This window comes from Nilaparvata lugens, chromosome X (assembly GCF_014356525.2).
Source record: "Nilaparvata lugens isolate BPH chromosome X, ASM1435652v1, whole genome shotgun sequence".
Taxonomy (NCBI): domain Eukaryota; kingdom Metazoa; phylum Arthropoda; class Insecta; order Hemiptera; family Delphacidae; genus Nilaparvata; species Nilaparvata lugens.
The window spans coordinates 94173454-94190450 of NC_052518.1; the positions used below are offsets into that span (position 1 = coordinate 94173454).

The 16997-nt window shown below is 33.6% G+C and overlaps 1 protein-coding gene across 2 annotated transcripts in view; it reads left to right on the top strand.

Moving 5' to 3' along the window:
• Positions 1-9554, top strand: part of LOC111044749 (odorant receptor coreceptor) — a 57703-nt gene extending 48149 nt beyond the window's left edge. For both annotated transcript variants that reach the window (XM_039442725.1, XM_039442726.1), the window contains exon 9: positions 5928-9554. In XM_039442725.1, coding sequence (XP_039298659.1) covers positions 5928-5978 — 51 coding nt within the window. In that variant the 3' untranslated portion in view covers positions 5979-9554. The remainder of the gene's footprint in view (positions 1-5927) is intronic.
• The last annotated feature ends 7443 nt before the right edge of the window (positions 9555-16997 follow it).

The following is a 16997-nucleotide window of genomic DNA, read 5'->3' on the forward strand; positions in this document are numbered from 1 at the left end:
CTATAAATAGAAATTACTCTATCATAGTACTCTCCATACGACAACACTTTCATTCATAGAGTAATCTCGTTAGTTTATGGGAACATTAATAATTATTTTTATTTAATTTGTTGCGCTTTCTTCATATTTGAACAAGACTTTGCAATAATGTTGCCTTAGCAATAATGATAAAACTATATACACACGGGTAAGTTAAGATTTCTAAGATTGTGATACTCGTTGCAGCACACAAACCTCTGGTTTTGCTGGCAACGCCTATAAACTAACTTTGAGAAGAATATATAATTTTTTTCATGTTTATATGTAAATTAAGTATTTTAATGGTGTTTTCGTTTTGAAAAAAAATTATTGTATTATGGCAAATAAAGAATTTGATTTCAAATCAAATCAAATTTATTCATTCGAAATTCTTAAAAAATATTAACAAAAGTATAACACGACAAGTTACAAGTGAACAAGATACTACACACAAAAAGTACAGTATGTTACTGGACTTCGTCCGCGAATATTTGATTTGATTTGAATGAGATCCTGCGAGTGAACTCAAGGTCATCATTCAAAATTTATCTGATTGCTTTTGAAAATTCTAGTGGAGATGATTGAATGGAATTTGAAATATTCACGGAGATTTATAACGTTCAAGACTCTGTCAATGTTCCCAAATGATTAAGCTACAAAACTAGAATTTGCAAAACTAGCATAAGAAGGGAAAATACTACATGTGGAAAATATAACTTCTGCGGTTTAAATTTCATCGATATGAATAAAATGGAAATGATTCAATACGGCATGTAGAATACAAAAGTTTTCAAAGGAGGGTTTCGATAGCTCTCGCTATTTTTGATGTTTGGTTTTGAATTATACTAGAGCGTTGGATCTTCCGACTCACTGGATCTATATTCTTTGATGAAGAGAGTATACGAGTAGTGACAACTCAATTCTACGTTATTATGCCGTCTTTGAGATGACAGCCCGAGGGAAAGCTCCCCCCTCTACCCACTCCACCGTCGCCACCTACCCCCACTCAGCCGCCCATTTAGGTCACCTAACCCGTGCGCGTTCATGCAAAATATCAAAGCTCGACTGGCAATATAATGTAATGGAGCATTGTCTTTCCCTGATAAACGTTCAAATGCATGAATAATATTGTTACAAGCTTTCCTCACTACTGAGTTGATTCGGATAAACGATTCTGATTGATTGGAACAACCATTTCACATCACACACTGATGAATTTTTAATGGATCGTTGCTTCTGTGTGATTTGATTAGCTCTACTCGACTCGCCGGAGAGTCAAAACTTTCAAAGAATCACATGAATTTGAATGACGCGTGTGGCTCGTACAATTTCACTTTCGAACGACTTGATATTGTCAAAACCATCAAATTATCAAAACAATTCAAGATACTACACCTTTTCCAATTATATTTGAGAAAGTATCAAATTAATTTGGGAAAGTATCAATTGTATTTGAGAATAGTCACTTGTAATTGAGAGAATGTCAGATGTAGATGAGAATAGTCAATTGTATTTGGGAAGTCATCACATGTAATTGAGAGTAGTGAATTGTATTTGAGAAATCTTCAAATGTAAATGAGAAGATATTTGAAAATGAGAAAAGTTTCCAATTTTCTGACTCTTCTGTAGCCTACAGTACAGGTTTGATATGAGCAGGAAAGGATACTGTACTACGTACACAGTATTCTAATTACTGCCATAGGTTTTGCATGGGGGAAATTAATATTTTCAATGGTGAAAGTATTTCCCCTGTACTGTTTACGAATGATTAATGATATCATTCCTAATTATGTATTGGCAACGCGACTTTTGTCTCCAAATATTTTGTGAAATATTGCACTACTTGATGAAGATCAAATTCTCTATGTTAACGGCACAATTGAACTTTATCACCAATCAATTGAATCTCTTGATCAAACAATTCGGCAATTCTTTAATGGATTTTGAGGCTTGAAAATATTTTTTATCATAAACTAAACGTTTTATTGGAATAGTAATATAATAATATATTATCAAATTATTTTATATGAGTACAATGAAAAATGTAAGTACTGGAATTACTAGTTTTTTTCAAATCATTTCTCAATTAAAACTGACAACTTCTTGATTCCAAATCGTATGTTCTCAAATTGAAATGGTACTTTCTCAAATAAAATTCATATTCTCAATTACAAGTGATGACTTCTCAAATACAAATGACTATTCTCAATTGCAATTGATACTTTCTCAAATACATTAATTGGAAAAGGTGTAGTTTAGTTGTTACCCCATTATGAATCTCTAGTAAGCTGAAAACATAAACACCGAGCAGAATTTGTAATGTGAGTGGAGCTCTACGATTGGCCGTTAGCTGTTCACTGATGGAGGTTGAGCTCTACTGTCATTGGCCGAGCGACTAGACACGCTCATGTATTCCAAAAATGTTCATTAGAACTGTTGAATAACAAAAAAATAAAAGAAACTTATTTTCCAACAGAACCAAATAGATAATATGATAAATAATGGAAGAATTTATAAATGGAGGGGGAGTTTCTACTCTTTTATAATATTTACTAAAGTTATACTGCTATCGAATCTATTTTTGAATCCTTGATTGGTTGGGAGCTTATAGTGGGCACATTCATTCAAATGCACAGAATATCATCATTATTTAGTCAAATTATCACCTATTTTAGCAACTAGCAACTACAAGCCAGACTTCAATGAAAAATACTAATAATATTCAACTTCAGGTTTATTGAACTAATCAAAAAAATAATTAATAAAATCATGTCGAATTTTCAAACAAAACAAAGTTATTCAGCAATCGATTCAGGTCAAAAAGGCATATTCAATTTTTAATTTCTACTCTTGGGAATTTGCTAACTTGCTGCAACTAAATCCGGGCCTCGGTCATTCTATGTAACTAAATTTTATGCTAAATAAAAACAGCAGTTCGGCACTCACCATTTCCACAATTTAAACTTCTAAGAAACTTTTGAAATACACATCATTCAACACTAAATATACGACTTAAGAAAAGTCATTACACTTTACTTAGAACAAACATACAATTAATCTCCTAATTTTACTTCTACTAATTCTATAAAATTTTGTTTCTTATTTGAATTGAATAAAAAGTTAATAATAACGGAAACTTGTCAATTTGTCCCTCTGAATGGAAAGCAGACCCATTCAGAGGACCGAGGCTCGCACACCGTTACGTGTTTTTCCAGTTACGTCTCAAATCGAACTGTGGCCTTTTCACTGAAAATTATTCCTCCTCCACAAGCGTTGAGCATAACTTCCAGTGGAAAAGCCAAAAGCTTCAAAAAGGTCAATGCTCTTACAATTCCCAAATATACTAGCGACAAGGAATTGAAACTGTACTTGAATAATGCACGAAAATTGCTTTGATTTTGACAACTAAGCAACAAGTTTGCAAATTCAAACTAATTCTTACACTAAAAACTCAAGGTTCAACATAAAGTAAAAATCAAAGTTCATTCAGTTCAATAACCTGCAAAAGAATATAAGATACACAACAACTACAATGATACCCACTAAATTTCACTCTATACAGAGTGTTCTGCAAAAAGGTGCCCATAAGTCAGGGCGTGATTCCTCTCATCAAAAGAAGAAGAAAAGTTCCAATAAACATTGGTCCGAAAATGCTTAGTTACCAAGTTATACAGAGTGGAAGATTTCGTCTGGATTCCTGTTCCCCTGCTGAAACGAAGCCCTACGGGTACTTGTTTGCTGTTAATTAAGATGTACAATTTAGCGTAATTTATGTAAAATTAACTGAGAAATTGAATAGAACCGTTTCCAGACCTTTAGCTAATGTGTTTTTTAAGATATGTGACGAAATAAGCGAAACTTGGTCCCGAAAAACATGTTCCTTTAAGGTTTGAAGCAGATTTACTATGTTAAATGTACATTAAACTCAAAATATTTTCATACAGAACTTGTAGAAAATTTAATTTTGAAGAGAAAGATTTAGAATAAGTCTATAATAGACAAACGCAACCTTACAAAAATAATCCTTAATTACATACAAAACGTATGAAAAATAGAGAGCTTAACAGACTTTGTCTATTTTTTTCTTCTTTTGGTGTGAGGAATCCGCCCTGACTTATGGGAACCTTTTTTCAGAACACTCTGTATATACAATTTTAAAACCCAGTTAAGACGAGAATACAAAAAATGAAACAAAAAAACAGAGGTAGAGAATTGATATGCAGGGAGAATCTTTTCACAACACATATGATGTTAATTCCATTTGTATTGATGTTATGAAGTGAACTCTTGTTGACCTATGTAAAGACATTCATTGAATATGATGAACATCTCAGGTCGGTATTTTATCTATTGGACAGAGCGCGTTAATACATCATTTGGGGATAAATTCAAGTTCTTTTTCCAGAAAGGTTGAACCAAGTCAATCGCCTCCAACGAATCTACAAACATATACTGCCTTGATTCCAATCATTCAACTATGTACAAGTATTTTACACGATCATCTGTTGTCAATCAAGTTTTATATATACGAGTATATAGGTGCATAGCTCATTTGCATATAACATATATAGCTTATTATGCCCTGTGCTATTCACATTCACAGGGCATAATAAGCTCATCGCCACAAATTGGATGGATAGTGCCACTGATAAGCCGTTTTCACACACTAATGATTAATTCCACTTATATCAATGATTATAATAATAATAGTGAATATTATTATTATTATTATTATAGAGGGTGGGTGAAAGTCCGAGAACGACTCAATATCTCATACACAAAGGTAATTTGACGGAGGGTGTAATTGGGGATCCAACTTATATTGAAAATACTACTTTACTATGACTTCAAGAATCTGGTCCACCATATTGAATGCAACTTTGTTTTTTTGAATAGGAAGGTGGTCACACGATACATGATTTCGATAAGGAATTTCAAGACAAAATGAATGACGAAAATCGCAAATAGATATCTCAACCCGTTTCGAAGATATTCACATTATTAATCAATACTACTTATCTATTTCATTTCTGATTTGTATGGTATTGATTTATAATGTGAATATTTTCGAAACGGTTTGAGATATTGATATGCAGTTTTCGCCATTCATTTTTTCTTGAAATTCCATATCGAAATCATCTATTACATGACCACCTCCCTATTTAAAAAACAAAGTTGCATTCAATATGGCGGATCCAAGATGGCGGACCAGATTTTGGAAGTCAAAGTAAAGTAGTATTTTCAATATAAGTGAGATCCCCAATCACACCCACCTTGAAATCACATTTTCTTTTGAGATGCTAAGCCGTTCTCATACTTTTTTCTTCCATTTCTGCTTTGAATAGTACTGATTAATAATGTGAATTATCTTCGAAACGGTTTGAGATATTGATATGCAGTTCTCGCCATTCATTTTTTCTTGAAATTCCATATCGAAATCATCTATTACATGACCACCTACCTATTTGAAAAAAAACAAAGTTGCATTCAATATGGCGGATCCAAGATGGCGGAGCAGATTTTTGAAGTCATAGTAAAGTAATATTTTTTCAATATAAGTAGGATCCCCAATCACACCTACCGGCAAATTACCTTGTGTATGAGATATTGAGCCGTTCTCGGACTTTTGTACATAATGTTTGTACTTAGTGTTCTCGGACACTCTGTATCATATAATAATTGATTGATTATTAATAATTATTGTATCTAGCGCATAGCACGACACGACTGGACAGGAATCTCTCCGATTAGCTGATTATGTTGACCTACAAACTCCTCCAATCAGAGAGCTTCCGTCATGTCGTGTTAAACCGTCTCGGAATCGGTAATTTTAAAATGATTGATTGTTCGTAGTCTACTCTATGTATAAAACCATAACGATACTCAATATTTTTTGCATTGATTTACAGGTTCTTGGAGCTGTTGTCACTTACTTCATGGTGTTGGTGCAACTCAAATAAATTCAAGCACACCATGTTATCATCAACAAATGGTGTTTATTTATATACAACATCTTATCCTTTATTAAGTGTGTAGAAGAAGCTTGTGTCATTGTATCTTAAAACACATTACTGTAGGTTATAACTTACAGTACATCAATGTGACTGTGATTGTCTTTAATTTGAATTTTAATAGTTTTATGTGATTTCAAGTTGTAGGATAGAATTGAGTTTTTAGTGATGAAAATATTCGACCACATAAAAAACAGCAATGAATGATATCTTAATAGATATTATCAGAACACTATTCGCAAGTAGTTAATTGAATCGAGTTGAAACTATATTAGTCTTGTTTGAATGTGTGAGATAAGTTGAACTGTTATTGAACTCGAATATTCCAAGAAATTAACTCAACTTTTTCAAAATATGATGAAAAATTATATCAGAATATCACAAATCATGAGGATGTTCACCAGTCACGCTGGGAAAGTTCATACTTTTCCGCAACTGAACTCAATTTTGGTCGAATGTTATTTATTCAGTTCTATCTTACACATTTTTGATGATCCACAATCATAATTGTGGATTATAATACCTGATACATTGCTCACTAAGCATTTTGGTAATATTTAAGGTAAATTATGAAATGGACGTAAAGGAGTGGATGGGAGAGAGAATGATTTAGATTAAATTAGAATAGATTCCATTACTCATGAAGAATTCTCAATCCTTCTTGGGTATAATAATATAAATAATAATTTTACGCAACATACTAACAGAAATAATTTTTTCTTCAACTATCCTATAATAATAATAATAATCATAATTATAATGATAAAAATTGATATGAGATGTAAGTATCGAATTGTACTATGAAATGATAAAAGGTAGAGAGGTACAAGGATATACAAGGATTTCCTTCTTATAGACACATATCTCTTTAGATAAATATATAAAAAGGATGATAGGAATTAATTCCAATACAATATCACTGAAATATTTTGAATGTATTATAAAATAGGTATATTTGATCAACAAAAAAGAGAGAGCATGAGAGAGAGAGAGAGTGAAAGATTGGATTAGAGTGAAAGAGGAAGAGAGAATGATATATATAGTGTATGGGTGAGAAAGGAATAGGAATTAAGGGAATAAGAGTATGCACGCACGCCTATGCGTGCAAGAGAAATAAAGCTATAGTGAGGTCCACGTTATAATGACAGTATTTGATTAACACTGGTGTTGCTATCCTTGTCTATCATTCAACAAAGCAGGTAGCACTATCCATTTCTAGCTCCGCAACGAAGCCAAATCTGTTTTTGACAATGTAGACATATAATTAATTGAGGCAGAGAATCGGCAACGCTGTTCTTTTATCTTTATCCACTGTCATTATAACGTGAACCTCACTATAGCAATAAGAGGAAAATTTCTATAGAATCTTTGAGCATTTTTTATATCCCATACAAGTTTTAAGCATATTATTACATTCAAATCGAACGTTTTTCAAAAGTTTTCTCGGTTTTTTCGGAAATTAATGAAAGATGAGTGATCTGTGAATTCATATCTGTGCTGAATATTGTCAACGAGCTAAACAGTATAGTCTGTTCAAAATCAATAAGACCACTGAGTCAGTTTTATTGGGGAGATAAATAAAAACAACGAATGTACAATTTAATATCATGTATTTCTCGTAAAATTACAGGATACAGAAATTGTTTTCATTCATAACAATTACTGAAATAATCGTCAGGTACATACAAAAAATATCACTAAACAATACTTTAGTTATACAGTGATAATAATGATACTACACTTGTTAAATAAAGCTAAAAAACAACACACAAAATATGATAAAATTAACAGATTACATAATATATAACAATGAATAGCAGATCACATGCATATCAGTTAAAAATTGATTATGTGAAATCCCATCTGCTATCACCTGGTAAGTTAATAACACAAAAATTTATCGCTGAAAAATTCTTTCCCAGCTATCAAAGCATTCCTCCACCAGCCACGATTTAACTCTTTTTTTAAAAGGTTTGGAGTTTACGTATCTCTGATATCATGAGGGAGGAATTTTCAAAACTTTTTTGTTGATATATTTGTGTTACCTTCATACAGATCTGTGCGGTGCTGATCCACTGTGCGGTGCTTACTATATCTTGTATTATATGAATGTGCGACTCCCGTTACACAATCATTTTTCAAACTAAAAGCAAAGACCACCAGGTGATACAGGTGGAGTGGGCACTGTCAATATTCTGTCTGCTATCTTTGAACAATGACTCGCAAGAGAATCGGGGTGGTTTCCTGAGCATAATTTTCTAAACCTTTTTCTGTGCACGGAAAATTGGTGCTTCATCCCTCCCCTCCCCAGGTGTTTGATTTCCCAACCCCACAGCAATATTCCATTAGACAGTAGTGACCCATGATAGGCCAAAATAACCGTTCCCCTAACCAGCCCTCTGCTGAGACTCGACATGGCATAAGCGGCCGAGTTTAATCTCTTCAAAAGAGATTCAATATAAGAATATTTCAAGCCAGTCCCAATCCACAGCAACCCCCAAGAATTTGGTAGCACCAGAGTTGATTTCAGATCATTGGTTTCAAACTCAAATACTAATGGATTGTCTAGGAATTGAATTAAATAATAATTGCCTTTAATAAGGGCGGAGTTAGGACTCTAGGTCCTCTCTGCCACACAACTCTAAAATCTGTGAATCGAAAACTTGGTAAAGGTTTTCTTGCCAACATTGACCTCTAACCTATTAGCATTACACCACTTTAAGATTTCAGCAAAAACAGAGCTGCTAATTGCCTGTAGCTCATTGAAGTCAATTGCTGTGATAGGAAAATTTGCATCATTAACTCAATATGAATTGATATTGAGTAATGTGAACAACTGACATGAACCATTAAATTATAATTTGTTACGTTGCAAGTTTGAACAATCACTTGATTCAGCTCCGATTGATCTTAGTTTAATCAGTCGGTGCATAATATGACTCTTAAGCTAATCCTTGATTAACTCTTTAGTTAATCAAGTCTCAAATATCCCAGTTTAAATTTCTAAATAATATATTTAACTAAGTGAATGAATGAGTTGGGTAACGTTTTAGAAGTATTGACATTGCATTGTGTGTTGGTAGCAAGGCTTATTAAAACAATTGGCAAGCAACTTATTTTATAAATATAAATTGGACAGCACGTATCTTATATTTATTGTCATAAATATTCATAAGTTGATCATATTTCTACTGGCTTTGCAAGTGCCTTGATAAAATTAATGTATAGAATAATATCAAGTTTTACTATACAATTAGGTTTATTCATATTTGCTAGTGGAGAATACTCTCACAAATATTATATTGATGTTATGGATTGAACAATAGTGCACTTTGTTAGATAGTATTTATATTCATGTAGTATGATACTATTATCATACTATCATGTAGTATTTATTATCATGATAGTATTATTATTATTATGTCGTTGTTGGTTGAAAAGTAGAGTTAGCTTTCATGTTATGTAAATTTTAATGAAGTTTGTAATATTGATTTGATCAAAATAAATTATTTTTTGTCCACAAAGCTTTTTCTTTGAACATGGATAGAGTTGAAGAGAATTCAGAAAAACTTTATCGTATAAAGATGAGTAGGCTATTGGAAATGGAAATTGATCATAATATAATCGATAATAATCAATATAATATATCAATATTGGGAATTCACAGTAATCCTGGATGCAGAGATAATCCTTGAAAGAGTTGATTCTAATAATTTTCATAGACCAAATAAACAATAAGGACTAAATAGACTAATAGATTAACTAGACTAAGGCCAGGTTGCACAAAAGCCGTTTAAATTTTTCGAGGAAAAATTGTTTTAAATAAACTAATTTTCGTCTACTCCATGGTTGCAGTTGACTTACCTACCTCTTACCGTTCCCTTCTTCTTCATTCTCCTTCTTCTTCGTCTTCTTCTTTCTTCTTGGCCTTTTCCGTCTTTTCTCCTTCCGTTCCTTTATTTTTAGTACCCTCTTTATTATTAAGTACTAGTTTTAGTTCTGTATTTTTTTCAAGAAATTTGTTTTGGATCATTTTTGTTAAATATTTTTGAAAAACATTTATATTGCAACTCACACCTGCGCACAGGGTTTCCTTGCAGGTGTAGATTCTTATATATATATATTTTTTTGTCTTGAAAGTGTTGTATCTATCTGGCCTATCTGGCTTAAGATCGTTGAAAAAGGAAGAAAAAACAATCGACTATTTAATTATTCAAGAGGTACTCGCGCTCGTTGAAAAAGATAAAAAAAACAATCGACTATTTAATTATTCAAGAGATATTTCCATTGTAAGAGAAGCTGTTTCACAATGCAGCTATAGATAAGAAAGATACATTTCCATTATCATAGTACAATAAGTTTCATGATTCATTGAAGGCTGTGCGCATCCAGTGGCGTAACGTTTCCAAACCGGGCCCCCCCGCAAAAAAAATTCCGGCCCCCTCTTCTAAAATCGTACCACCTTTCTCCAGCCCCCTTCTCCCATAATCCCAAGCTCTTAAACTCTAATGTGAACGTACATCTTTCATGAGTGAATTACATAGCTTAGTTGAAAAAATAAATCTTATTCTCGATTGAATTCTACAATTCAAGTCAAGAATTATGTTTTAACCCTTTGCGGTCGGTTGGCCAGTTGTACTGGCCACATTAGTTTCATATGCAGCCCGGAAATAATTCAATCTGAGTTGTCTCCGACGCTCGCATGGCCAGTGCTACTGGCCAGCTCCTTCTCACTGTCAGCTCGACAGCCATATTGATAGTTCCCTCCCACCAACTCGGAATTATTTTTACTCCATTCTACAGGTTTTTCAGAGTGTATTTCAAATTGAAAAAACATAAATGAATTCAACTAAAAGTATTCTTTCATCTACATACACATATATTTAAAATGATGAATTTAATGGAATACATATTTAAAAGTTAAACATATTAATAAATCTCGCATAATCATTCTTGAAATCTTCTTCTTTTTCAGCTGTGAATCAATTCAGTCAAGTCCAATCAAGTTTCAGACCAATTTAAATTTGTTATTACAATCATATTTTTCAAAACCTCACCTACATGTAGTCCGGGATTTTTTGAGCACGTTTTACAAAAAAAAAAACTGTTCTTTTCCTGGCCGTCTATCACTGCAAACAGCACAGTCTCTGGTCTTGCCGTCTGGTAGTTGATAGAGCAGATGCAATTTGCCATTAAGTCTCTCATCATCCACTAATTGAGACGGTCTTCCTCGTTTTTTCAAATTTCTTACATCAAATTATTTGAATCTACATCGCTGTCATGCTCAGAATCAACTATCAGATGAACTTCGTCACAATCCTCTTTCAAGTAGTCTCGTATTTCATTGGATCCTAAAATATTCTCCATATCCACTTAAACGACATGAACAACTCGAAATTAGAAAAGAAAATAATATAAGATATGAAAATCAAAAGTAACCATATTCACTTTAAAAACTCTCTCTATCATTATGTAAACAATGTACAGTTGACATGAGAATGAGACTGAGACAGCTGTGGACTATATGCCATCTGTTGTTATTATTATTCACTATAAAGTTGGCAGAAGTATTCTATTTAGTTAGAGAAATACTCAGTAGATCTCACCACTGAACAGAACAGACAGCAGTGTGAAAATATATATGTATTATGCAACATAATTATATTGTTGGCCAGTGGTGCTGGCCAGCCGAGCGTTCGATGACTTTTATGTTGGCCAGTCCCACTGGCCTTCTGATCGGCTGGGACAACCCAGTTGAAATAAATCTGAGTTGCTACGCAAAATGGTCTGGTCAGTACAGCTGGCCACCCGACTGACAAAGACAACCTATACCTTAGTTTTAAGATCGCAAAGGGTTAAGCTACAAATATAGAATCCAACGGGTAGCCGTCTAGTTGTCACCCCGACTACTTGACACCTGGTCATTTTGGCCATAGGCGACTACTTGTACCCTCGTAAAAATATGCCATTGCCGTCAAGTTGTCCCCCCGACTACTTTACAACCACTGGACCGGAGGTGTCAACTAGTCCTGACCGTAAACGACAACTTGACACCTCCCATCCTCGCAACAGGGTGTCCCCACGACTAGTTGTCACCTCCTCAAGAAGGAGACAAGTAGACGGTTATGGCTCACGTCTACTTGTCCCCTAAAAACCTGTTTCAAAAGGGTACAAGTAGTCAGGGTGGCACCTAGTCGCGTACCCGAGTCCAACCTTTAGAGCTAGAACTAGAGTTAGTAAATAGTATCTAGTCTTAATATTCATGAATTATTGAAATAATAAAGATGATAATTTATAAAAACCTTTGATTTGATGTCTCCTACAAGCCAACATTCCTAATTCTTCAATAAGCTCACTACCAGCACAAAGTTATTGAAGCTCTGTCAATGGACCTCACTATAATAATTACGAGTGGATTTGAACAATGATTGTTTTTCTTTCATGCCTTATTCATTATTTTCTACTTGTATTCTCTTGATATTAATTCATAACCAGACTGATAACATTGTTCTATTGCATATTTCCTTGTACACAATGAATGAAACCTGTCTTTTTCCAGAATAAAACTTCTGTTTTTTTTTAACAGAAGTTACTTCCATGATTATTTAATTTCTCTTTTTAAAGTATGCAATATATAATTATCATTTTGGGCCCTAACCCGGGCCCCCTAGACCGGGTTATTTTATTTTTTCAGAAAACCTATATTAGCCTACATATTATCCGGGCCCTAGCCCGGGCCCACTAGGGACCCGGGCCCCCCCGCGCCGCGGGTCAGCGGGGGTGTACGTTACGCCACTGCGCGCAACGCTTTTGGGAACCTATTTAGGCCTACTGGCGACATTTTTCAAACTATCTCGATTTATATACTATCAAGCTTCCAAAACGAAACAAATTTCTGAAGAAAAAAGTTCTTATCATTCTCACTTCACGTTATATGAGCGTCTTGAATAGAAACTTTGAGGCAGATCCAGTGCCGAATTGAGAGCATCAATTCATGAAATTTTGAGGATACATTCTCCAAAATATTGTCTCATTGCATAATATATGTGATTTCTTACAATATAGATTATAAGGGAATTGATTCAATTCTTAGTAAATTACCGTATTTTGAGTTATTTTTTCAAAATTGTATAAATTTCCCTAGAATTGATATTCTGGGTAATCAAATATGTTTATGAGACAATATTTTCAAAATTGGATAAATTTCCCTAGAATTGATATTCTGGGTAATCAAATATGTTTATGAGACAATATTTTCAAAATTGGATAAATTTCCCTAGAATTGATATTCTGGGTAATCAAATATGTTTATGAGACAATATTTTCAAAATTGGATAAATTTCCCTAGAAATTGATATTCTGGGTAATCAAATATGTTATGAGACAATATCTTGAAGACTGTATCCTCAAAATTCAATAAATTTCTTTGCTCCCAAACTGGCTATGAATCTCTCCCAAATTTTAACTTCAGGCGCTCATATCGCAAAAACTGAATATGATAAAAAGTTTTTCCTAATAAGTTTGTTCCTTTTCGGGAGCTTGATAGTATACGAATTGAAATACTCTGAAAAATGTCACCAGTAAAAGGGTACCCAAAAGCGTGGTGGAAAACCTTGATGACTTCATTAAATCTTATGATTTCCAATATATTATTCTATATTACAATCAATATTATAATTTACTGGACAACAAAGCATTTCCCAGTATTGCCTGATGTCCAGTTGAATGGTAGCCTACTTTAGGTACTTCTAGTACGTGATTTAAGGAATTGCGGTCCACTAATTTACAATTAAATCCACTCTGAGTTAATGCCGAATCACCAACTTTTTCAGCTTAGTAGGTTGAACTTATAAACGCATTAGTACTATAGTAAGGTCCACGTTATAATGGCAATGAAGAAAGATAGGAGAACAACGATGCCGATCCTCTCTCTGTCTTGTCAATGCATCCTATAGACGGTAGCTGATACAGAGGTTTATTGATGTAATATTAACTGTTCATTCTCGTTGAAAATAATCTATTATATTTTATCAAGTAAGAAATTATATTTTTCAATATGAATTTTCATAGAATTAGAATTATCAATTCTACATTGTTAAAAGACGATCTGGCAACAGATGAAAGGGAGAAAGAGATAGCGCTATCCGCTTTCTTGAATGATAGACAAAGATAGCAATATTCAGCTGTGATTTTTGGAGTGAGTTTATATTTTTTTCTGTTTTCTAAATTTCGAAATAATTCAATGTTTTAAAGTTTTGAATTACAGTTTGATGCAATATTTTTAGTCTTTTCGGGTTTAAATCTAATTAAATTCTAAATTTTATTTTGTATATTTCTGGACTCGGAATTTGATTCAAAGTGAATCAACATGACCTACCTTTTAGACATTGGCTTACTACTATCAAAATTCAAAAAGGGAGCAGTTTTGGGCTAGGTCCGTTGATCCTTTTCTAATCATGTATTTTTGATGTGTGTATTGTTAAGTATAAAAAAATATCATTGCTAATCAAAAACTGCCATTATAACGTGGAGTGGACATCACTATATGAGATCTCATCAACTCTATACAAGTATAGAGAAGGAAAAACCAGATACGAATAATGCTTAACGGCATCTTTTCTCCATGGTAATACTCTACATATCGTGACTGTGTGGCACAAGTAGATTGGCTTCATGGAATTTCTCGTATATTCTGCGGCGTGAGAATGGAATGGAACGGAGCGGTATATTTCCAGTTCCAGAGAATTCCCGATTCCCGTTGTTGCTCATGTAGGGAATTTGGTGTGGGAGAAAGTGCCAAGGGGTGGGGATGCGACGAGGGGTGGGGTGGGGTTTTGGCTTGGAGTAATTTCTATTTGTTGAAGCCAGTCTCGCCAAAATTGTGCTCGGAGCAGGACGCACGCTGACTCAGCACTCAGCTCACTCACTGGTGAGGCTTCAATCAATTACCACTTACCACAAATCTCTTGATCAAAAATCAGCAAAAAGTTTTGGGAGAGGCTCTTCTAAAATTGTCTTTCAAATCAGCCGTAGTTTCAAAACTAATCTGCTGAATAATGACTAAAATAATTTCTATATTAAATTTTGACACCAACTTAGTCATATTATATTTCTAAAGAGGTAGACATCGGGTCATGGCTAACGTGGGGCCTATTACATGATACAATACTTTAAAACCAGCAGTAGTTTCAAAACTAATCTGCTGAATAGTGATCAAAATAATTTCTATATTAAATTTTGACATCAACTTAGTCATGTAATTATATTTCTAAAGTTGTGAACAACGATCATAGATCATGGCTAACCTGGAGCCTATTACATGATACAATACTTTCAAATCAGCAGTAGTTTCAAAACTAATCTGCTGAATAGTGATCAAAATAATTTCTGTATTAAATTTTGACACCAACTTAGTCATATTATATTTCTAAAGAGGTAGACATCGGATCATGGCTAACGTGGGGCCTATTACATGATACAATACTTTAAAATCAGCAGTAGTTTCAAAACTAATCTGCTGAATAGTGATCAAAATAATTTCTATATTAAATTTTGACATCAACTTAGTCATGCAATTATATTTCTAAAGTTGTAAACATCGATCATGGATCATGGCTAACCTGGAGCCTATTGCAAACTAATACTACCAGTAGTGAGCTGCAAGTTATAATAGGAAAGTATTAACTATTAGCTTGTATTTTATCATGAAACAGGGTGCAAGTGTGTTTCTTAGTCCTTGTCTCAAAAAGAATGTTCTTGGTAGAATACTGTACTTATATAGATAAAGATAATACATTGATCTTTTGCTGATACACAAGAAAATATTCTTTACAAATATGAGTAGTAGATCAAATAAAAGATAAAAAGTAGTAGTTAAAATAAGATAAGTAGTAGAATAGAAAAGTAAAAAAAATGTAGCACTTTTCTAATTAACATTGTTTACACAGCTCTTACTTCTCTTTCTTCAATGAACTTTAATATAATTAATCATAATTTCAAAAGAATGATAATCTAATATAATTTAATAAAATATCGTCTTTTGGAGGAGACGATAAGGGTCGGTCCCGTCTACCTAAAGAGTAGTCGTCATCTCTCATCATCATCATCCCTCTCACTCATTACTCACGCACAAGCCTAAGAGCTTATGTGAGCATTACCCTCAGTATTATTTTGGTAGTTCATAATATTTCTACTTATTTATTTATTATTGCGGATGATACCCACACAAGCTTCTAGCTTTTGCGTGAGTAATGGGAAGTGAGGTGATTTGATGAGATGAACGTCCATGCCTTCCCGCGGGACTCGAACCCGTGACTAGGTAGCGCTAGCAGACTGAAGGGTGTAACGTAGTCTCAGCTATACTGGCAACGGATTCAAGACATCACTTTCTCACGCACACAAATTAATGATGCAAGCTCTATGTTATTATTGGCTTCTCTTCCAATGAAGTAATGTCCACTACTATTTCAGCTACAACCAAGAGAAGTTTTTCATCGACGAGGCCATGATGAACGATGATGGGATAATGATTTCACAATTTGAAAGTATTGTTTAATGAAAGAAAAAATTATGCCGTGTTTACACAATAGGTAGACCAAGTTTCACGTATTTCGTCACATATCTTGAAAATTACTCTAGCTAACGGTCTGGAAACAGTTTTATTCAATTTCTCAGTTCATTTGTACGCTGAACTTAACATCTTAATTAACAGCCAACAAATACCCGTAGGGCAGGGGAACTGAAATTCAGACTTAAACTTTCACTCTGTTATTACTTGGTAACTAAGTATTTTCGGACCTATGTTAGTTAGAACTTTTTCCTTCTTTTGATGTGAGGAATCACCCCCTGGCTTATGGGCACCTTTTTTCAGAAAACCCTGAATAAGCATAAATTAGTAAACATAATGTTTTATTAGGCTACACATCAATCCTGGTCAAAATATTTTATTTATTTTTGTCACCCATCAGC